This window comes from Trachinotus anak, unplaced genomic scaffold (assembly GCF_046630095.1).
Source record: "Trachinotus anak isolate AG129_WGS33_773 ecotype Australia unplaced genomic scaffold, CSIRO_AGI_Tana_v1 ptg000042l, whole genome shotgun sequence".
In the NCBI taxonomy this organism is placed as follows: Eukaryota; Metazoa; Chordata; class Actinopteri; order Carangiformes; family Carangidae; genus Trachinotus; species Trachinotus anak.
The window spans coordinates 1,533,213-1,557,626 of record NW_027273893.1 but is presented as its reverse complement, the minus strand read 5'-3'; the positions used below and the strand labels follow the sequence as shown (position 1 = coordinate 1,557,626).

The following is a 24,414-nucleotide window of genomic DNA, read 5'->3' as shown; positions in this document are numbered from 1 at the left end:
AGACCTCTGCTCATTGCTCATGGCGACGCGACGCACACAATCTGAGAGAGAGAGAGAAAGAGAGGGGGGGGGGGGCTCCTCTCAACAGTAATTCATGTTCGTCAGTCTCAGGGAGAACTTGTCCTCTCTCGCTGTTGCAGCTCTCTCTCTCTATCACACACACACACACACACACACACACACACACAGACTGACGCACACACACGCATAGAGGATCGGTTATGTGATGGGTGTTGGAGCGGAGCCCGGAAGACCTTTTCTTCGCCAGGGAAGCGCGGTGGTGATGAGGAGCAGGTTCCTGCCGCTGACCGGGAAGTTCGCTCTCTACTTCCAGACGACGCTCACCGGGGAATAAAGGACCCACCGAAGGACCCATTGGAGGACTCACTGGAGGACCGGGGGAACCCAGCGGAGGACCAACACTATTTGACGCACGCTGTTTTCTCTTTCCTGTTCAGTCAGGCTGGTTCAGTTCCTCTGGGTTCAGGTCTTTGATCTGGTTTTGATGATGCTCCAGCTCACCCTCGGGTCGCTGCCGGACTGATGCGGAGGCTGGATCTGGACCGCGGCTCCTCTCTGCCCATATTTGGAGTTATCTGAGCGGCGGTGGACATCACATCCAGGTCAGATGACCGTCTGCTGTCCGAGCCGATTGTGACGAGCCTCACTGTGACATGGAGACACCGGGACTCTGCGGTTTCATCTACTACTTCTATCTCTTTATGAGCTGTGCAAACGGTAAGTGAAGCTAACACCCACCGGTGCCCTCAAGGCGACGAAATGAAGCCTGTGCATTTTAATCAGCAGAACTCTAACAGTGCAAAACACTTAAAACACACACGGTGACCCAGCATCAGGACCAGATCAGACCAGTCCTGAGGCAGATTCAGGTCTGAAGTGCTCCAGTAAAAGCAATTTCAGTCTGTAAGTAATAGTTAATGGGGAGGTGGAGGTGAGGGGTTCACTGTGAGGGCCACCATGGTGTAGGCTGATGGAGGGTGTAGAATCATCCTGCTCATTAATCTGTGCCTCTGCTGCCTCTTCCCCTTCACACACCAAAGCTGCATTTACTGAGGTCCCTAAAGACATGAGTGTGGGGGAGGGGGAGGACGTGGAGATGCCCTGCGCCTTCAAGGCTGTCAGCTCGGCCCCCATGTCTCTGGAGATCCAGTGGTGGTACCTGAAGGAGGACATGCCTAAAGAAGCGCCCCATGAGCTGCAGATCAGCGCCCCGGCCAACAGAGCCAAGGTACCTGCACTGCTGCTTAAACAGAACAAGGGGGTGGGGGTTATATGACAGTATCTGCTCACCTGAGCCACATCTTTAAAGCACCTGTCAGTCAGGAGCTAAAGGTGTCAGCTGTAAAGCTGCCACAACACTGTGTGTTTGCTGATATCCAGTGTGGAGCTGATTCTGCAGGCAGAACCTGTGAGCCTCAGCAGCTTCACTTTGTGTGCCCTTTCAAAGTAAAAACCACCAGTGTGTCAATGTATGAATGTGTTCATCAGCTAATCTTCACTCTGCATGACACCTCCCTGACCTTGGCTGCACTGTTTGTCTGTCTGTGCAATCGCACACAATCACACACAAGCCTGGCTAATGCATGTGCATTAGCCAGCCTGGGGGGGTGGGGGGTGGGGGAGTCACTCTGAATGCAGAGATGGCACTTGTTGGTTATCAACACCATGACATTCATCTCAGGTCTGCTGCCTGAAACCGCCATGATAGGAGACTGAGGCTGGAAGACAACAGATCAGAGTCTTCTTCAGTGGTCTGAGGTGTTCTTCTTCTGTGGTTTAAAGACATCCAGACATGGAGGGATGGGGGGAGGGGGGCTGAGAGAGGGAGGGAGACAGAGAGAGAGAGAGGGAGTTTATGAATGGCGTCTTTCACAGATGTACGCTTCCAGCTCTCTCTGCCTCATGAGATATAGAGCCTCGTGTTGTGTGTTTGTGATACACCACCTGTGTTGTGTTGTGTTGATGGATGAACATGTGATTCCTCTTTCAGGTTGCTCCAAGGGAAGCTGCAAAGATAAGTGTAAGTGTCCTTTTATTGTCAGTTTGAAGTGTTGATGATGAACCTGTGACCAGGTGGTCTGAGATGAGTCAGTGACTGACAGACGTTTGTCTCATCACTGATCCTCTCTAAACACTGATGAGGTCAGACCCCTGAGCTGTCAAATCATGATGAATCTCTGTCCTCATTAATGGTAACTGAGGCTGTGTAGGAGCTTGTGTGTGTGTGTGTGTGTGTGTGTGTGTGTGTAGGTGGGGGGGGGGGCTGACTGCTGCTCAGCACTACGTATGTCAGTGTTTCCTTTCTCTTCTGTCACTCAGACTGTGCGTGTGCAGGGCAACGCAATCTCCCATCGCCTCAGCCTGTCCAGGGTGAAGAAGGAAGATGAGGGGGTGTACGAGTGCCGTGTGTCTGACCTGTGGGCCGACGAAACTCAGGAATTTACGGTCCACGCTGCGCTGCGTGTCATGCCGGGCGACGGCATGGTGGCAGAGGAGGCTGTGTCGCACATCCAGAACCGCTGGCCGCAGAGGAATACTAACACAGTGCTAGGAGGGGCTGCGGGAGGGAGGGCCACCTCAGAGCCCAGCCACGGCCCGGTGGGAGGTCCGAGGTTGGGGCAGGGGAAGCACCGGGCACCTCAGCCCGGCCTCCTCCCCTCCATCGCCTCCACCACCTCTGTGGCCAAGTCGTCAGCCTCGCCGCCGCCAGGGAACACAGCCATCCTCTGGCAGCAGCATGGAGTTGGTGAGTGAGAGCTGGGGGGTTGGAGGTGAGGGACGGGTGTGTGTTCATGTGAGGGGTGGGGTGGGGGCAGAGCCACAGTGACCCCAAGTGGTGGTGGATGGACCCACACACAGTCAGCAGGAGTTAGTCTGTGTCAAAGTTTGTGTTGACATGGAAGATTTCAGTGGAAGGTTTCAGTCTCAGATGCTATGACAGACACACAACTGCCCCTGCTGCTACCTGTGGAAGACACAACTGCTCCTGCTGCCATATGTGGAACACACAACTGCCCCTGGTGCTACATGTGACACACAATTGCCGCTGCTGCCCCTCTTTGCAGGCGGCACAGCTGTACCTTGGTATAGTTCCTTGTGACCTCAGCTGTGTGTGAAATGATGATCTGTGAGATAAGATGTTCTGAGGTTTGGTGGGAGCTGTGTGAATAGTATGAACACTCATGTGTTCATCCACACTGTGTTTCCTCTGGTGTGAGTGAGCCCTGCCTCCATCACCTGCTCCTCTGTCTCACCTCTGACAGTCAGGGAGCATTTAGCATTCAGTTAAGGCAGCTGGGAGGGGAGGGGTGAGAGGAGGAGGGGTTGGGAGGAGGAGGGGGTGGGGGGTTATAATTTACCTCCTTATGGCTCCTCTTCCTGCCCCAGCTCAGTTGAATGGGGTAAAGTTGTGAAGTTTCAACAGACAGTAATTGTAGCAGTAGCAGACAGTGGGTGACTGAGTGACTGTTGTGTATCACTGATATGTTGTTTACAACATAACACATACTTATTGTTGAACCAGACGTGTTCACCTTCAGAGACCATGTTGAGGTCGGTGTTTATCTCAGAGTGTGTAATGGGCTCTTCACCTTCTGTCCTGGAGCATGTTTGGGTGTTTCTGTTTGTGCTTTCAGGTGTCAGCTGAAGCTGATCATCTCACAGACAAAGATTGATTCGATGATTCATTCATTTATTCACACTAACCCTAACCCTAACCCTGTGAATAATTAACAGTCACTGGAGTCAAGTGGAAGTTTGTCAGGTGTGCTACACCATGTATTGATATGAAGTGTGTGTGTGTGTGTGTGTGTGTGTGTGTGTGTGTGTGTGTGTGTGTGTGTGTGTGTGTGTGTGTGAGAGACACTTACACATGCTGGTGTTGTGTTACTAAATGACAGGGTCTAGTCAGAGGTGTTGGGCTGCTCAATTATGGCAAAAATCATAATCACAGACAGTGAGAAGGTCGAACCCAACATAGTTACTGGAGACAGTGAAGGAGAAGAAGACACAGAGCACCAGTTGCTGCACCAATCTGATGCTCACATCTCACTCCCTCTCTCTCTCCTACTCTCTCTCTCTCTTTCTCTCTCCCTCTCTCTCTCTCTCTCTCTCTCTCTCGTCCCAACAACTAGCCTGTAAACACTGTTAAGAAGTAACGTTACCAAGCAGCTGGTGACTGTTTTAATTTAATGCCTAATAAAATAGATCCATTAGAATGTGTCCATCAGTTTCCTCAGACTCAGGTGTGAAGACCTCTCTGTGCTCACTCTGTTCTGTTTTACCAGCACAACATATTAGTGAGGTCTTGCTAACAAGCTGTGACTGAGGGGGGAGATGGACCAGTGTTATGAGTTCAGCACTGGAACATTTCAGCTCTCCTCCTGAGTGAGAGTTTTTATAACAACATGAGATCAGTTCAGTTCAGTTTGTCATTTACTAAGTAAGTAAATGGTAAATTATAGGTTATATATCCCTTCATCCCAGAAGCATCCCGGCTCTCTCTTTTCTATCATCTCAGGGACGACGGGATGCTGTAGTCTGAAGTCCTGCAGCACAATAATGTTTTTATCTCAATGATCTTGTTTTCATTATCGCTGGAATGAAAAGCATAATTGAAAATAAAATTAGTTTTTTTTAATTTTTCACACAGCCCAATGTTTGGGGTGTACAGTGCAGCATTGATGATGTATTTCTGTAGTCCAACCCTGACATCATCATCTCTTCCTTGGTTCCCTGCCAATATGATTTCTCCGCTGTGTTTTGGATAATTAGAGAAAATCAGCAATAGTTTCTGATCCTGACAGGTTTTGTTCAGCAGGATAATCTTCAGTAATGACACCACTTTATGATGTTTGAAGCCTAAATACAATCAGCAGCAGTAAAAAGCTCATGTTAGGCAATAAACCAACTACACCACGGTCACATGACTTCACTATCACCACCACTAAACTTCAACTTGTTGTTTGATTTAGCTCTGGGCTCTTCTACAAAAGCCTTTCCTTCATGTTGAACTGATGACGTTTAAATGAGACTACAGAGGTTGTCAAGGACGTTAGACAATTGTTAGCAACAGCCAGAATTACATTCAAACAACCAGAGACTCATGACCAGGGAACAGGAAGTGAGGACATGAGACTAGTTTCAGGGTTTAGGACTCGTTCCTGCAGAACTCTTTTAGAGTTGATATGTTATAAAGACCTGTCTCCAGTCACAGCTCTGATCAGGTATGTGTCTCCTGTTATTAGACTGTCTGTGTCTGTGTCTGTGTGTGAAGAAATATCATCCAAAGACTGAGGCAGTAGTAGACGCCTGCAGACGCACAGCTGAAATCATTCCTGATGTATCAGCAACTTCATATTTGATTGATAGATTCATTACAAGTGTACAAACATGCTCCTGGTCTGCTGTAGCTGTTTCTGTTTAATAATCAACCGCAACATCTGACTTTTAACAGTTTGACTGATGATCATGGAGCAGATCTGCCTCTGTTAATAAGTATATAATAGGTATACACACTCACCGACCACTTTATTAGGTACACCTTGCTAGTAACGGGATTGATCCTTTTGCCTTTAGAACTGCCTTAATTCTTTGTGGCATAGATTTAACAAAGTGCTGGAAACATTCCTCAGAGATTTTGGTCCATATTGACATGATAACATCATGCAGTTGCTGCAGATTTGCACATCCACGATGCGAATCTCCCATTCCACCACATCCCAAAGGTGCTCTGTTGGATTGAAATCTGATGACTGTGGTTGCCATTTGAGTACAGTGAACTCATTGTCATGTTCAAGAAACCAGTTTGAGATGATTTGAGCTTTGTGACATAGTGCATTATCCTGCTGGAAACAGCCATCAGAAGATGGGTACACTGTGGTCATAAAGGGATGGACATGGTCAACAACAATACTCAGGTAGGCTGTGGTGTTTAAATGATGCTCAGTTGGTACTAAGGGGCCCAAAGTGTGCCAAGAAAATATCCCCCACACCATTACACCACCACCACCAGCCTGAACCATTGATACAAGGCAGGATAGATCCATACTTTCATGTTGTTGACACCAAATTCTGACCCTACCATTTGAATGTGGCAGCAGAAATCGAGACTCATCAGACCAGGCAACATTTTTCCAATCTTCTCTTGTCCAGTTTTGTTGAGCCCGTGTGAATTGTAGCCTCAGTTTGCTTTTCTTAGCTGACAGGAGTGGCACCCAGTGTGGTCTTCTGCTGCTGCAGCCCATCTGCTTCAAGGTCTGATGTGTTGTACGTTCAGACATGCTCTTCTGCATACCTTGGTCGTAACGAGTGGTTATTTGAGTTACCGTTGCCTTCCTATCGGCTCGAAGCAGTCTGGCCATTCTCCTCTGACCTCTGGCATCAACAAGGCATTTTCTCCCAGACAACTGCCGCTCACTGGATATTTTCTCTTTTTCAGACCATTCTTTGTAAACCCTAGAGATGGTTGTGTGGGAAAATCCCAGTAGGTCAGCAATTTTTGAAATTCTCAGACCAGCCCATCTGGCACTAACAACCGCGCCACGTTCAAAGTCACTTAAATCACCTTTCTTCCCCATTCTGATGCTCACTTTGAACTTCAGCAGGTCGTCTTGACCATGTCTGCATGCCTAAATGCATTGAGTTGCTGCCATGTGCTGATTAGATATTTGTGTTAACAAGCAGTTGTATCTAATAACGTGGCCAGTGAGTTTGATGTGTGCTTGAGACATATGCACAGTGTTCAGTTTAATCAGAGCAGGTACTAACAGCACAGCTGCTCTGGAGACAGCTGCATCTGCTCCCGGCTGCAGCTCAAATAAGAGAGTCCACATGCTAGTGCAGTGACATGAAAAATACAGGATCTAATCACACAACCAGTCTGTGTTGGTACAAACACACCCACCCTGCAGACTGGCCACAAGCAGACCCCCCTCTGACCAGGCCAGACACACACATTCAGACCTTTCTGTCACTGGACACAGTCCTCTTCCCTCTGTGTCACTGCAGTCTGCAGGACAAGAAATACACCAGTGATTAACAGAGAAGTTGTGAGGCCACGTGTCCACTGTTTATTTAATGTAACCTACATCTGGAGCTTCTCTTGTGGATGATCACTGATGCAGCACATAAAGCCCCAGAGGCTATGGCTCCACCTCCATCACTGCTGTCTGTCAGGCCTCATCAATTCCTGTTCCAGAGGGGTCACTGTCATGACATCAGCTGTTTGTGTGCTCACATTTCCGTCCTTTAAAAACTGACATAATCTGTTATGTCATCAGGAGGATGATAATCACACATGAGCCTGACCCCCACTGTGTTAACTGTACTTCACATCTGTATTACACTGGTCCCTCACACCAGTCAGTCTCAGTCCTTTTGGCTTGTTCCTCCTTAAAATGAGAATGTTTGAATATTTGACCTCTTGTCATGGTTTCATTAAAAAAAACAAAACAAAAAAACAACAACAACAACAAAAACACAAGCACATGTGGACCCTTTTGATTTTTTTCTTTCTTGTTTCATTAATAACCCTGTGCCCCCTCATATAAATTTGTGTCTCAACACCGATTCAGAACCACAGAGTTAGACAATGTTTAGCCTGCAAAAGTAAATAATAATAATAATAATAATAATAATAATAATAATAATAATCCACGCTTAGACTCCTCCCTCCAGCGTAAATTGTGTTGTACTTTTACTTTTCTTTGGTGCTGCTGCTGTCACTGCAGTGTCAGAACCACAGACTTTAAATACAGATGGGCAGAGCCTCTGTGATGTCACCCACAGGTTTCTGAAGCTCAGAGTGAGATGCTCCACTGTTGCATCTTGGCAGTGCCTGACTCTGCCCCTAACTCCCAGCTAATCCAAATATGGTTAAAGAGGTGGGGTGTGTGTGGAGCTGAGACTTTGGCAAGCATACACTCACCCACCTGTCACTAAAAGAGGCCATGCCCTCAATTGTCCATAACTTTAGTCAAATCAAATGTGTTATGTGTTAATGAGTTATATAAAATTCACCCCGTACAGTTATCATGAAGGAGGAAATTAGCTGTAGAGACCAAAACAGTTTTTGTACCAGGCTGTAAACATGTTTATTTCTGCTGTAAAGTTGGACATTTGAACATGGGAGTCTATGGGGACTGACTCACTGTTGGAGCCAGACTCTAGTAGTCATTAGAGCTTTTAGCTCTTCACTGTTGATGCTTCATGTTTCACACCTGGAGGTTGATGATTGGTCAGAACTAAATTAAACAGTTACATTGAGTGACTTCCCACCTATGTTATTGTTTTCTGTTTTATTTTGAAATCAGTTTGTGTGAGTGTGTTGGTTATCCTTTGTGTTTCCTTCCTTTATGATTGTCTGCCCCATCCCTGTTAGTTTCACAATTTCCCAGTTACCAATATTAAAGACAGCAGTAGATATACTTAAAAGACATTTATTTACAAGGTTATAAGTAACAACAATGTCTCCCCTACTATCTACAGGTGTGTGTGTGTGTGAGTGTGAGTGTCTGGGGTAACAAACAAAGGGAAGATGGTCGAATCAAAATGGTTGCTGTGACCTTAACAAGGCTGAAACCACATGGCATGTAGGAGAGGGAGCGTATGAGTTTCTTTGTTCAAAGCCAGTTCAGGTAGTCAAAGGGTGCCAGGTGTTGTGCACAGGTAGGGGCAATTTGGTTATTGGTGTATAATATTAATGATTATCAGTGATAATCACCAATATTTATATATATGTTTACTACAAGTATTAACCAACCAATGACCAATGACCAAATTGATGGCTCAAAATGCAGTCTCAGAAGGTTAATTGAAGAGTAAATTCGAGCACTGACTGTCCTGAATCCAGCTGTTATCACAAATATAGTCACCATAATCACAGACAACGACGAGTTAAATTATAACAGGATTTATAAATAAGAGTAATAATTATTCAAAATAACATTACTTGATATTAAACCGATTATAATTCAACTATAACTAAAACTAGATGATTACAGGCAAAACACATATGTAACAACCGTGTGTGTGTGTGTGTGTGTGTGTGTGTGTGTGCGAGGGAGAGAGAGAGAGAGGCAGCAGCGTGACTTGAGTGACGTACTCGCTAGAGCCAAGATGGCGGCTGGCCGCAGAGTGTGAATGGCGTGAACAACGAGAACAAAGGGAGGGACCCTCGAGCTTTACGTGTTATAACGCGATCACACCCTAGGGCAGCCTGAATGTGAGTGAGATGTAGATGAGGTGTGTGATTGGGAGAAAAGAGGGAGGATAAAGGTGAAGAGAGGAGAGAGTCCACAAGAGATCGTCACCACAGTTAATAATCACCACAATATCACTACACAACAACGGAGCCAGAGAACCGGAGTTCGTCTGGTCGGATATGGCTCAAACGGTCGACCAACTCTGGCTCAGGCTTTTGGAGGGACGTGTAGGCCTCTCCATTGTTCTTTTCAGAACCCATGGCTTGAGATTCCAACACAGGGTAACAAAAAGAGGGTTAGCTGCATGCGATTCCTAGTACTGGGCTACATGTATGTGTGTGGACATACAAGTGTCAGTTAACAGTGTGGCTAACCAATAACATAAACAGATAACAACAACAAAGCTCAGATACATTAACTAGGTCAGTACATGTACATCAACAAAGCCAGCTCAAAGTTCTATGGGAAAAACAAGACCGGCTACTTTACCAAAATCCAAACTCCAAGAAAGTCTGGAAGCACCATTTTCCTTATTATGTTATTGTCCACCAACTTCAGTACATTCACAAATGGATCAATCCCAATCAATCGACAATGGAATAGAACAAACGTTAAGTAAATAAATAAATCTATATTTCAGACTTACCAGTTATAAACTGCTCCATCACACATCATGCTCAAAAACCCTACCATAGCTACAACTCTGACAGCCTCACCAAATAACAAACACTGCAATCTCACCTACCAAGCACGCCATCTGGAACGATCCCTCTTAACAAACAGAAATCATTGTACCTCCACTGATCTGGACTTCATGGCAGAGAGTCCAGACAAAGCCTCAGACTATGAGAAAAAGGTTATCTGGTTTGGTGAATCTAAGACTGAACTAGCTTTAGCTCTAAGAGTCATGCTGGGAGGAAACCAGGCACCACTCATCACTTGCCCAATACCATCCCAAAGTTGAAGGATGGTGGAGGCAGCATCGGGCTGTGGGGGGACAGAGAGACCGGTCAGGGCTGAGGGGAAGCTGAACATAACAAAGTACAGAGAGATCCTTAATGAAGGCCTGGTCCAGAGCTCAGGACCTCAGACTGGGCTGAAGGTTCACCATCAAACAGGACAATGTGAGCTGAGTCAAAGCTAAGACAACACAGGAGAGACTTAGAGACATATCTGTGAATGTGAAAGAGACCTGAACATGTCTGTCCACTGATGTCCCCATCAACCTGGCACAGTGTGAGAGGAACTGCAGAGAAGACCAGCAGAAAATCCCTAATCCAGATGTGCAAGGCTTGTGATGTCAGACCCAAGAGGACTAGAGGCTGTGATCACTGCCAAAGGTAGTTCAACTGAGTCCTGAGGAAAGTATCAGTGAGGGAAGAATGAATGAATGAATGAATGAATGATTTTATCATAAAACAGCAACATAACAAAATATGAAAACAGTGAAAATGTCTGATACTTTCTCAGATGAATGTAGATGAAGCTGAATTTTTCCAAACAGCTTACCTCAGTGTCTGATGTCAAATTTGTTCCTGAGAAACTTCTTGTTATTTACTCCTGATTGAAAAAAGAATGAGTTGAAATGGGTTTTACTTTAGCAGCATGCAGCCTGTGCAAATATGAATCTAAAAGTGCTCCTGATTGATATTATAAGCTGTTGTATGTACTCTTGTTTTCACATACAGTATGAATCTTTGAATCAGGCTGTTGTTGTCTGTTACTAAATCAAACAGTGAAGTGGTTCAAAGTGCTGCACTGACAACTTCCTGTTGAACTCAGAAGAATCTCTGCTTCCTCTGAGATGATCTGAGTGTCTGACAACAAACACATGAAGGTGAAATCCACAGCACATCCACAGCAAACTAAACTGACAGTGATATGATATTTGATTGTTGACCCCTGGTGTTTCAAAGAAGTCATCAGTTGTATATAGTTTCTCCACATCCAGCAGCAACATGATGATTGATGTGTCGTGGTGTTTGTGTCACCTGATCGGTCTCAGTCCAGGGTCCCGTCTCTTTTACCTCTGTTTGGTCTCCAGTTGCTGAGGGAAACATCTGGTTCTGTGTTCACCAGTTGCTCCCTGTGTCTGTTTGTAGTGAATTTCGTTATTAGTGTATTAAAGTGTATTAAAGTGTATTAAAGTTTAGGACTGAGAAACAATGGGCTGAAAGATGCTTTAACACTTTGTAGATCTAGGTACAGCTGCAGAGGCAGGTGATGCTGACGTTACAGTCACTGCAATATTGATTAGCACAGGTTTAAATCTACGCTGTGGAGAGTGTCTGACCACTGGTAGTGTTACAAGTTTTTTTTTTTTCAAGCGCAGACACAAAGAAGCGCACATGTGTTGCTAAGGTTAAACACAGTAATCATGAAGTGGAGATAATTAACCAAGAAACACATAAATACAGGATAGAAGAAAACTGCAAGCTTTGGATTTAAACAATGTAGGATTAAAATACTTAAAAAAAATAAATTCAGCAAATGTTTTATGCAGAAGGAAACATCCAGAACATATATTAGCCCTCAAGGATACTAACACTGCATAGAAACTCCATAGGACCCCTTTAAACTACCATTAGTGTTAGAAAATGTGATGTGCTTCATGTGATCGAGAAGTATAGTTTTCCAGTTGTGTATAACTTGTTGAAGTGAAAGGTTTTAACTTACATGATACTGAAAATGGTTTTCAGGCCTCATCACCAGATGCAGAGACTCAAGCAGCCGTCACTGAATCTGAAGCCTCATTAGCGATGTGTTGGATGAACATATCTTTTCTTACACATGGCAAAGAGAGTCATCTTCATGTGATTATATTCTGATTAGTTTTATAAAGCACTTTGATGAGGTTGAATTTGAATTTTCAAGATGAAGTAAGGTTTAGCCACACATTTTAGTTTAGGACCCAAGAACAGAAGACAAGAGTGAGGTTAGCCTGCAAGGGGTGTTTATTAAACAGTTAGTCAATTCTGGCAGATTAAGAGCAGTGGAGTGCTGGAGGGTTGAAGTGGGGCAGAATCCGAAAAGTCCTCTGGAACACAACAAACACATGCAGCTGGGCAAGCAGACTGGCAGGCAGGGCGGGCTGAGCAGACAGGGTAGCAGGGCACCGAATCTGGAGCAGGGAGAAACAAAGGCAAAAAAACTAGAATTACTGGCCAGCTGTGACAGGTGTGGAGGCAGAACTGGCGGGAACAGCAAACTGGGAGGTCACGCCCAGCTACACACACCACTAAATGCCTGTCTGGTTGAAGCTGAACTGTGTTCTTTGACTGCAGTAAGTTTGGTCCACTGAGATGATCCCTCCCCTGTCTGTGGTTTCTCTGTTGAAGGATGCCTGGCTCTGCTGAGGGGAGCTGCAGCTGCAGTATCACAAGGATTTGGTTCAGATGTGTCTGTGGTTAACCATAAGATCTTAATCCATTTAGTGATTATTTTGCTCGCTCATATGACCTTGGGGAATAAAGGAGGAGAAGTTTAGCCATTGGTTTGTCTTCCATTGGTCCACATCTGCATCTTTCATTGCTTTGTCCTCCCAGCGTTTCTGCAGGTTCTGCAGGTCACAGTGTTTTGCCTTCTGCTTCACTCATTTGGTGTCGATGTAGTTACCTAATTTCTGTTTATTTCTGGGATATCAAGCTCTTTCTTAAATTGGTCATCATCTTTCTTAATGGAGTAGATCTGATGTTTTTATTGTTCAGCAGAGTGGGTCACCTGTTCTTGTCAGGTATGCATCCAGCCCGGTAGTGTTAGGTCAGTTTGAGTTGGACTCGACCTCACTCTCCTGAAGCTCTTGGTTGGTACAGCATGCTGATATCTGCTTTCAGGTGGTGCATCTTCGTCATGGTCAGCATGTTTCTTGTCATGGCTTATATCATTCACTGCTCTATGTCACCACGGGTATCACTAGGATGTTGGTAGCCTCAAATCTGTTTGCCACATTTGCTCTTCAGTACCAAACACACTCCACTGTAGTACTCTTTCCGGATCTTCTCCTTCATGGTTGAAGTTTGTACGCCGTCTCCTTCATTCACTCCCGGGCACTTGTGTGTGCTGTCTTGGTCTAGCTCCCTGTTCATGATGTCCATATTGAGGTCTAAGTATGCAGTCTCAGTCAGTCTTCCCTTCTTGAACATAGCTTTAGCACACTTGTCAATGTTGTTATCTTGATGTTGTCACTCAAGGTCTTAACAATGGTCAGTAGACCCTCTTGTTCATTGTTGTCCTTGACAAACGTCTTGAGATCTGTGATTGGTACATGATACTGTTGTTGCTCAGTAGATTGCCGAGTGGTGCTGGTGCAAAGCTGAAGAGCAGTCATTATAGTGAATCCCTTTGGAAGAGGGTTGCTGAACTTCTCGATTCTGAGATGTGTGTCAGTGTGTCCACTCTGATCCGTTAACATGAGTGAAAACCAAGATGCTCTGCAGCCGCCACACACATGCAACACATCCAGTATGTCTTTTTGGAATGCTGAATCATGTAAATGTATTTTAGCTGACACCAAGAATAAAATAATGAACACTGAAATGTACCTTCATTTACATAAAGGTTAATTTACAAACAACTGATGAAATAGGTGTGCTTGTCCAGTATCTCCTCTTTCACACCGTTTCTACACAAGGTGCCATCAACCTGGACGACTACCTCAGATACGAGACCAATCTTTAGTAAGAGGGCACAAGAAATAAAGCAGTGGAGCCTTTGAATGGAGGCAAGTGATTGTAATGTGAATCATGCGCGCAGACACAGAGAAAGGCAGTGTGAAGGTTGGGGCTTTACCTCCGTCAGCGTGAAGACACAGGAAGTGACACAATTACAAGTGAAAATACTACTGGAAATACAAGACACAACCCTCTTACATTTTGAAATTATTACCACACAACTTACTCTACGAAAGAATAATTATCTCTGTCACTTCCTGCTTTCAGGTGCTCTCTGCTCCTTTCTTCTTTAAGTCATCACTGACCTGTGTAAGGGGACCAGTCTTTTCAACAGTCTTCTAAATACTCTGGATAACTTGTCAAAATAAAACAACACACATGAAAGAATTGTCTGCTGTTTTTAAATATATCAAGCTCCAACTGTGCTGACAACCAGAGCAGCACTGAGCTCTCAGACGTGGACTAGAGGAATCAACATCTTTTGGTCAGACGTGTTGCTGTAGAGGATCAGAGGAATTTGGTGCTTTGTTGCTGTTAGATTTGCTGAGTTGCTTGTTGGGAAGTGACGGGGCAGATACTTTATGACAATAACAAGACATGCACAGGTATCTCTACAGGCAAAGTGTTTCATTTACACCCAACATACAGATCATATTATTCAGAATTACACCTACCTCAGAGCTGTACCTGTGCCCAATAACAGTGGTAACAGGATTTAAATACTTTACCAGGCGCTGGTCCTGGTCCTGGACTTCAGTTTGCTGCTGTTTCTCATTCTCCTCTACAAAATTAGCATATTTTGAAGTGAAAGTTGAATGTTCGACGGAAGAGTTAGAGTCAGATTTACTCAGAAAATAATGTGCAAATGTTCAGAGCAGCTGCAACAGCATTCATATGAGGAGGAGTCAGGCTACATGTCCTCCATTTTTACAGGTAGACCAAAGTTTGTTCCCTGTTGTTTAAGTGGCTTCATCTGAACGTAATATATATATATATATATAGTATAAAATACAGAGGGATGTACAGAGAAAGGTCAGAGCTGTGTAATGAAAACTGAGGCAGTGCAGCTTCAGGAGAAATTAATGTAACTTTGTGAATGTTTTAGACAGTTCAGATTAAAATGTCACAGTCAACCACATCTCAACACAACTGTCCTGACAGCAGGGTTTGTCCTCTCGGCTGATGTGGAAGTAGTCATGGCAGATGTCTCTACAGCAGTGTCACACCGGTTCTGTTCCCACTCTGAAGGCAGCTCACTGTTGGTTTATATCCTCCAGGACTGAAGGGAAACAGACAGCTGTGTCTGAGTCTCTTTAGTGGGCTGTGGATGTATGTGGTTTATACTGAGGGACTGTAAATGATTCAAGATAACAGTTGTAAAAAAAAACACATTCTACAGGACTGTCTCAGAAAATTAGAATATTGTGATAAAGTTCTTTATTTTCTGTAATGCAATTAAAAAAACAAAAATGTCATACATTCTGGATTCATTACAAATCAACTGAAATATTGCAGGCCTTTTATTATTCTAATATTGCTGATTATGGCATACAGCTTAAGAAAACTCAAATATCCTATCTCAAAATATTAGAATATCATGAAAAAGTATACTAGTAGGGTATTCAACTAATCACTTGAATCGTCTAATTAACTCGGAACACCTGCAAGGGTTTCCTGAGCCTTGAAAAACACTCAGCTTGGTTCAGTAAACTAAATCACAAGTATGGGGAAGACTGCTGATCTGACTGCTGTCCAGAGGACCATCATTGACACCCTCCATCAGGAGGGTAAGACACAAAAAGAAATTTCTCAAAGAGCAAGCTGTTCACAGAGTGCAGTTTCAAAGCACATCCACAAAAAGTCTGTTGGAAGGGGGAAATGTGGCAGGAAACGCTGCACAACCAAGAGAGATGACCGCAGCCTTAACAGCATTGTGAAGAAGAGTCGCTTCCAGAATTTGGGGGAGCTTCAAAGACAGTGGACTGAAGCTGGAGTCCAGGTATCAAAAGCCACTGTTCACAGACGTGTCCGGGAAATGGGCTACAATAGCCGTATTCCCATGGTCAAGCCACTTCTGAACTCAAGACAACGGAAGAAGCGTCTGACTTGGGCTATGGAAAAGAAGCACTGGACAGTTGCAGAGTGGTCCAAAGTCCTCTTTTCAGACGAAAGCAAGTTTTGTATGTCATTTGGAAGTCAAGGCGCTAGAGTCTGGAGAAAGGCTGGAGAGGAGCAAAATCCAAGTTGCTTGAAATCCAGTGTGAAGTTCCCACAGTCAGCGATGGTTTGGGGAGCCATGTCAGCTGCTGGTGTTGGTCCACTGTGTTTCATCAAGTCCAGAGTAAATGCAGCTGTGTACCAAGAGATTTTAGAGCACTACATGCTTCCGTCTGCTGAAAAGCTCTATGGAGATGATGATTTCATTTTCCAGCATGATCTGGCACCTGCCCACAGTGCCAAAACCACCAGTAGATGGTGTACTGACCATGGCATTACTGTCCTCGATTGGCCTGCCAATTCCCCTGACCTGAACCCCATAGAGAATTTGTGGGGTATTGTGAAGAAGGAGCAGAAAGACACCAGACCCAACAATGCAAATGAGCTAAAGGCCGCTATTGAAGCATCCTGGGCATCCCTAACACCTCAGCAATGCCACAGGCTGATTGCCTCCATGCCACGCCGCATTGATGCAGTAATCCGTGCAAAAGGATTCCCAACCAAGTACTGAGTGCATTAATGGACATTTTCAAATGTTTGATTTTGTTTTGCTGTTATAAATCTTTTTTTTTTTACTTGGTCTGAGGAAATATTCTAATTTTTTGAGATAGGATATTTGAGTTTTCTTAAGCTGTATGCCATAATCAGCAATATTAGAATAATAAAAGGCTTGCAATATTTCAGTTGATTTGTAATGAATCCAGAATGTATGACATTTTTGTTTTTTTAATTGCATTACAGAAAATAAAGAACTTTATCACAATATTCTAATTTTCTGAGACAGTCCTGTATGTGTAATTAACTGAAATTAACTCAAGGTATAAACCAGAGCAACTTAAGATCATTTCATCTCCAACCACAAAAGACCAAGGACCACAGGACCTTGACCTCTGTGTCCCACCTTAAAGCCATCACCGACCAACTGCTGGACCCCCCTGCAGCTCACAGGGGTCCACAAAGCCAACAGGTCTGTAGTCTGTATATAGTCTGTAGACTGTAGGTTCTGGCTCTGACTCTGGCTCTTGCTCTGATTCTGATTCTGGTTCTGATTCTGATTCTGATTCTAATTCTGGCTCTTGCTCTGATTCTGATTCTGGTTCTGGTTCTGATTCTGATTCTGATTCTAATTCTGGCTCTGGCTCTGGCTCTGATTCTGATTCTGATTCTAATTCTGGCTCTGGCTCTGGCTCTGGCTCAGACTCAGGCTCTGGTTTTGGCTCAGACTCAGGCTCTAGCTTTGGCTCTGGCTCTGGCTCTGGCTCTGGTTCTGAGACAGTAGGTTTTCTGAAGGTCACTGAAACTCCACTGATGGAGGCTAAGTTTTCATTCAGGCTCACAGACAAGTAAAAAGTAAATTCCCTCATCAAGGACGTTAGACAGGATCACTGTACAGATGTGGTGTTTGTGACCTCAGCAGCAGCAGGTCACATGTTCAGGGTAATTCAGGCTCAGACCAGCTCATCATCAGATTACTGTGCAGTTTAAAGGGAGGTGACTGAGACTTTGTTAATGAGCACAATGCTCAGTCCATCCCTCCTTCAGCTACAGTTTGTCAACAGATGGAGAACACAGGGTCACACACAACACTATTAGAGAAGATGTGATGATGTCACATTTGTCAGTCAGCTGATTGGGTAGAGTGATCTTCAGTAACCTGTCAGTAAGAACATCAGCGTCAGTCTGATCAGGACCCTGGACTGAGATGTAAGACATCTGTGAGCCAATGGGGAGACAGCAGGTGTTTCACCTTCTCCTCCTCTGCCACAAAAGTGATGACATCACAGCCTGTTTGTGAACTCCTCCTCAGCACAGACCTCCTCAGAGCTGGTAAAATAAATGCAGGGACAGGAACTGATTTTCAGGGCTCATGTTTCTAACAGGAACATTTTCCTGTACTTCATCAGCTGAATGGGTTTCCATCTTAGACCCAGTTAAGATGCAGAGAGAAGATCAGTCACCAGGACTCCTGTGGATCCAGTACGAGGTTCAGACTCACTTTCCTGTGGATCCAGTATGTGGTTCAGACTCAGATTCCTGTGGATCCAGTATGTGGTTCAAACTCAGACTCCCTTGGATAAGATAAGATAGATTTTTTTGTCCCACAGTGGGGAAATTCACAGTGTTACAGCAGCAAAGTGGCAGTGAAAGAGAAAAGAAAGCTGCAAAGAAACTACAATAACAGATATTTAAGAATAAAGATACATAGAGATAAATAAGAATATAATAATATACAATTGTATAATAGTAAACAAAAAAAACAGTAGCAGCGTAAGTAGATATTGCACAGATTGGTGTATGAAAGAATGGTGTGTGAGGTTGTTGCGATGGTGTGTGTATTTACTGAGTTGAGTGTTTGCTGTAAAGTCTGACAGCAGCTGGAAAAAAAGACCTGCGGTATCTCTCTCTCCTGGTGGCTGCAGCAGGAAAGACAGGACGGGGGGAGGGGCGGATGACTGATCAAATCTATTGAAGAAGAGAATGGGTCATTTCCTGTCCCCCACAGGCTGGGAGTTGGGTCCCTTGTAGCCTGAGATGGTTTTAAGGCCCCTCCAGGTTCCGCTGACATTGTTCAGCTACAGCTGGTTCTCCATCCTCCTCCTGTAGCTGTTCTTCCCTTCCCTTTTTGTTCTCCTCAGTTCCCTCTGTGCATCCTTCAGCTCCTCCTTGTTTCCTGACCTGAAGGCTCTCTTTTTCTTCTTGAGAAGAAACTTGATGTAAGGAGTAATCCAGGGTTTGTTGTTGGAGAAGTACCGTACAGTCTTGGTGGGAACGGCATTTTCCACATAGTAGTTGATGTAGTCCGTTATACAGTGTGTCAGGTTGTCAATGTCCTCTCCATGGTCATCACAAAGTACTTCCCACACAGTTGAATCAAAGCAGTCCTTTAAGGACTCTTCAGCCTCATCAGACCATCTCCTCACTGTGGTGGTGACTGCTGGCTGCCTGTGTACAAGAGGTTCGTACACAGGGAGGAGATACACCAGGTTGTGATCTGATCTCCCCAGGGGAGGGAGAGGTGATGAGCTGTATGCCTCCTTCGTGTTGGCGTACAGTAAGTCCAGTGTTTCATATTCTCTGGTGGAGCATGTCACATACTGGGTGAATGTGGGTAGAATGGAGTCCAGAGTGGCATGATTAAAGTCCCTAGAAATAAGGAAGAGGGCATGAGGGTGCTTTGTCTGCAGCCTGCTGGTAACTGAGTGGAGGACATTGGATGACGCATCCGCATTAGCAGAGGGGGGAATGTACGCTGCTATCACAATAACATACGAGAATTCCCTCGGCAGGTAGAATGGCCTTATGCCAACAGCTCGCACCTCAACGTCTCTACTGCAGAGTTGTTCTTTGATAGTGATGCGCCCAGGGTTACACCATCTATCTTTCATAAACACAGCCAGTCCCCCTCCCTTCCTTTTACCGGTCTCCTTTGTCCTGTCCGCTCCTTATCAGCTGAAACCTGTCCAATGCAGTGTCTGTGTCTGGCATCAGCGGGTTTAGCCATGTCCCCAAGAACACCATGATGCTAGACTCCCAGTATTCCCTCTGATGTCTGATCGTCCAGTAGGATCCAGTACGAGGTCCAGACTCAGACTCTTGAGGATCCAGTGTGTGGTCCTGATCACTGAACACACCACCTGAGCCCAGTATCACTAAACACTGGGAGTTATCTGTATATATATATAGATAAAAAGATTTCCTCTCACAGTGGGGGTGGGGTGGGGGGTGCTGGGGCAGATAGGGGAACCTGGGCTGCCTGGCTGAAACGTTGTCCAGGTTAAATGAGATCTGACTTACCTCAACAACCGTTCATCCTACAACTGAGTGAAGACACCTCAGGGACACAGGGTCTAATCAGTTTTGGGTCCAATCTATTTGGGGGGTTACATGTAGCTACATGTAGTACATGATTAAATCAGTGTTTGTTTTTAAACCTAAAGACCTTTGGAATATACACTGGTGATACAAGAGGTACTGGAGGTACTTGTACTTTATTTCCATTTGTTGCAGCTTTATCTGTCAACATCACTGATTGCTGCAGTTTATGTTAGTAAAAGCACACATTCATTGTCTATATCAGAGTTGAGGGTAATGTTAGCGCCTCTGTTCATTCTCCTACTAACCAAACATTACCTGAGACAGTGATACACCCCACAGTCATTATCTTGTTCATTGTTAACAGACACATGTCAGAATAAAACTGTTTTATATATAAGTTCTGTAATAGCAGCTCAGAGATCATTGGCTCTGCCCTGCAGGACAACAACAATGCTGTTCCTCTAGCTAACTTTAGCCTCAGTGTTTTAAAATTATGTCATGTTCAGTATGAAGCCATCAAGTTCATAATTCAGTGGATCTCAACCTTTATCAGCTTATGTCCCACCTGAATATCTCAAAAATGTTGGAGGTCCACATCTGACCCTGTAACAGTACGGAGGACAAATAATGGATTCACTTTTTATTTTAAGGATTCAGGACTGAACTGAAAACAGAGCAGAGATCAGCTGTTCATTCACCATCTGTCTCTGACTCTTTTAACTCTTCCTGTTTCTAGCAGCAACAACATGAAAGTTTTTATCACTGGTGTGTCAGTATAGGCCTTATTACAAGAAAAAAACATTTATTTTATTGTTTTTAATATTCACATCTTTTCAGTGAAATTGTTCTGTTTTGTAAATGATTTATTGGCCCACTTGTAAAAGCTTTGCGGCCCAGCAGTGGGCCCCGGTCAACAGGTTGGGAACTGGGATGATGAAAACTAATAAACTGACTTCAACTGAAGTCAGTCGTCAAGTTAGAGTCTAGTTTAATTAAGCAGAAATGAAGATACCAGACTCAGAGTCTCCACCAATCTTTATTGTTTTAACTATAGGGTCATGTGTCAGTGCACCAGGCTAATCTTCTTCTTCCTCTCTGTCCTTCATCCAGGCTGCAGCGTGATGAGCACCATGGACCCCCTGCTCTGCATCACTGTCCTCTTCCTGTATAAGCTCCTCCCCTTCCTGTTGGCCCACTGAACAGACTTTGACCAAATGATGCTGATCTACAACAGTCTCACTTTCTAAACCAAACACCAAGCAGCAGTCAGTGCCCCCCAGGGACAAGGCTCACACAAAACTGATGTACACTGCTGCACCACGTCACTGCAGAGAGTGAGAGCAATGCACCGCTGGACAGAGGAGACCAGGCAGATCGGAGGAGGAGGAGGAGGATGCTCCTCACACGCAAGGCTACGTGAATGTGGTCAGAGCAGAGCATGGAGACGAGACGTGTTCACATCACTAACAGCTGCCTCCACTCTGCACCTCCTCACTTGCCACACCCACGTTTCCTGACAGCGCCTCACTGTGAGACCTAACTTTAGTGTGTGTGTGTGCGTGCAAGTGTGCGTGCATGTGTCATTAGTTACAGGTAGTGACAGCCATGTTGTTTTCTTTAGTTTGATCCATGTCAATCATTATACAGAGAAACAGATCATCCAGTGCGTTAGATTGATGTGTGTCAAGTCCACCCCACACACACACACACACACACACAGACACACAGTTTTGTTCTCATAGCTGTTTCATCATGTAAACAATAATCAGCTGATATATTTTGTCACCTGACCATAGTTGTTGTAATCACATGAACAATGTTTATTTTTATTAAAACTCTGATCACACTGAGACTGTTCAGTGATTTATTGGTAACAGCTCAGATTATTGTTTTTCTAATAGAAGGTAGATTTGAAAGGCCTCACATGTTGATGGATTTCTTCCTCCACAGGATGATATACAACAGGAAATGACCCACATTAGTCTTTATTCCTCACAGGAACCACTGCACAACAGACAGGTGACGATGACGTGGTCTCAGGTTCTGGATCTGTACAGCTGAATGAAGGAGAAGGTACCTGAGATGAAGTTTGGTCTGAACTCTCTTCAGTTCTAATGTTTGTCATCCACATTCATGCTCATTCAGATATTTGAAAGGATAAATGAGAAACAGATGTGAGGCCACGGTCCCAGTTAATTTTTACAGAATCACTGTGTGGTGTGTATGAGTGAGGAATGTGACTGCAGGAGTTGTGAGTTCAAGTGAATGTTTGTCCAAATCCGAAGAAGTTCCCTCCAGGTGCTACTGTGATGTCCCACTCACAAGAATGATCCAGACAAACGACCAAGCCCAGGCTGTCGATGGTGCCGAGGCGTCAGCTGACCCCGCAGAACTGATGTGGTCGGTGGTCGTAGCCGAGGACGACCAGCAGCTGCTAACAGCAATGTTAGACACTGAAAAGTCAAACTCAGAGGACGCAACTGACGTCAGAGGTGGCGACAGAGGAAGTGACAGTCAGACTGTTCTGACCTATACCAGTGAAACAATTAAATAACCTCCCAGTAAACTGGCAGCCATGATGATACACAATATTAAATCTCTATTATAAACACGTAGAATCAGATTCAGGTTTCAGATTTAAAGTCCAGATTCAGTCGTTTGTTGAGGTAACTGGTCTGGACCAGACATGAGGCATGACACATGGAGGTCTCCAGCACTTTACTGGGATATAAATCTTTTGTCTGTTAAATCACAGCAGCTTTAAAATCCAGACTAATGCTGGATGATCCAGGTCTGATGTCCAGGTGTGAGCAGAAGCTCCGGAATGAGTTAGCTGGTCTGCAGGGTGTGTGTAGATCCAGATCCCAGTTGTACAACTCGAGAGAATCAATAAAACAGATGGATATCTGAGCTTTCACTGTAATTCCATCTCTTTTGATCCAGATCTCAGATTTGTCCAGAGCCAGAGAGCAGACAGGCGTCAGACCGAGGCACTGAATTTATCTCATCTCAGCCAGGATGTGACTCACCTGGACCTTACATAAGCCACAATGTGTCCTGCTAAATATCATTCAGCACCAAGACCTGAGGGGGGTTCACCTCACCTCACCTCACCTGTGACACTACAAATAGGTATGAGGCCTCAGGAGAGACACACTGTGATGTACTCATACAGCTCTTCACCTCCTATTCTGATGTGCCTGAACTAAACAAACGAACACAGCAGAGACACATCACAGCTGCTGATCAGATGATGATTATTGGTGATTGACTGTAATCATTAGCTGAGTTTATCTATTACTGTCAGTATTTACTCTGTCAGTCAGCTCAGGCTACTAATGCTATGCTAAGTGGGTAATATAATAACACTATACAAAACTATACAAATAAGCTCTGTACAAATAAAACTAGAATAAGTCTCAGTTTCCATCCTTTTCACTCACCATATGAAAATGTGGAGGAGCTCTTGTGCCAGTCAGAGAGCTCAGAGAGCTGGAGGGAGACCCTCCAGGTTCAGTTTTTTTTAAGAAACCAGTTTCTGGGCTGAGAGAGGACCCAGCTGAGAAACCCCTGGAGGTAGTCAGTCCTGTCCACCTGGATCAGTCCCAAGTTTAAGACCCGAAAGTCAGAACTTCTTTACACCAAATCACAAATGTTCAAAGTCTACTGCTGACAATCAAATACACTTATTCAACACCTCTGGTAGTCTTCAGGTTCGAGGGCAGAGCTCAGGACAGACAGCGTGACTCCTCTCACAGCTGCTAGAGAACAAAGAAGCATTCAGACTCAGAGGTAAACCTGGCGATAGCAGCTGTGAGGACTCTGCTGCGCTTCCCGAGTGGAGGGTGTAGTAAACAACTTCGGACACGGCGCTGACTCAGTTTTAAATAATGTTGCTCTGTACCACACAGTGTGCTGCTGATAGAGAGAGAACAGAGGTCAGAATAACCTGTTCACACCTGTTTATTATGTTATTATTAATAATATTATTATATTATAAAGATTTTGTTACGATTCATACTGTTGTGCATTAGTAGTTATCAATTATTGGCTATCAAAAATTAATATTAGAAATATTAAATAATAACTCCAAAATGAATTAGAGTTATCCTCGAGGGCACCAGCCTTAATGGCAAAAGATAGCCAGTATTGAAGTCTCAAATTGGTTACTGTTGATTTGGATGAGATATAAAGATAAAGAAGTTTATTTACAAGGTTGTAAATAACATACAGTGTCTGATCTACGTGTGTGTGTGTGTGTGTGTGTGTGTGTGTGTGTGTGTGTGTGTGTGTGTGTGTATACACACAAACAAAGGGAAGATGGCCGAATCAAAATGGTTGCCGTGACCACATGACCTTAACAAAGTAAACAAAGAAACTACTCAAGGTAGCAGACCCAAAGATGGCTGCTGAGACCCCATGACATGTGGGGGAGGGAGACTGTGAGACTGTGACATATCAGGTAATCAAAGGATGCCAGGTTAAAA

General features: G+C 44.5%; 1 protein-coding gene across 2 annotated transcripts; it reads left to right on the top strand.

The window, feature by feature from the left end:
- Positions 1–92: 92 nt before the first annotated feature.
- Positions 93–24,015, top strand: vstm2b (V-set and transmembrane domain containing 2B). 2 transcript variants are annotated; one of them, XR_011687213.1, is made up of 7 exons: positions 93–738; positions 1,062–1,249; positions 2,012–2,041; positions 2,341–2,767; positions 21,038–21,456; positions 21,926–22,000; positions 22,871–24,015. XR_011687213.1 is itself a non-coding variant. In XM_071472898.1 (5 exons), the coding sequence occupies exons 1-5, from the start codon at positions 675–677 to the stop codon at positions 21,124–21,126; spliced, it is 798 nt and encodes a 265-aa protein (XP_071328999.1). In that variant the 5' UTR covers positions 93–674; the 3' UTR covers positions 21,127–21,790. The 2 variants fall into 2 exon arrangements, 1 of the variants encoding a protein (XP_071328999.1); XM_071472898.1 differs by lacking the exons at positions 21,926–22,000; positions 22,871–24,015 and having other exon boundaries at positions 21,038–21,790.
- The last annotated feature ends 399 nt before the right edge of the window (positions 24,016–24,414 follow it).

Bases quoted from the DNA above. Each gene is read 5' to 3' on its own strand.
- vstm2b (XM_071472898.1), top strand. From the start codon at position 675: ATGGAGACACCGGGACTCTGCGGTTTCATCTACTACTTCTATCTCTTT. The intron at 739-1,061 runs GTAAGTGAAGCT...CACACACCAAAG, and splicing joins CTTTATGAGCTGTGCAAACG to CTGCATTTACTGAGGTCCCT. The intron at 2,768-21,037 runs GTGAGTGAGAGC...TCCTTCATCCAG, and splicing joins CTGGCAGCAGCATGGAGTTG to GCTGCAGCGTGATGAGCACC.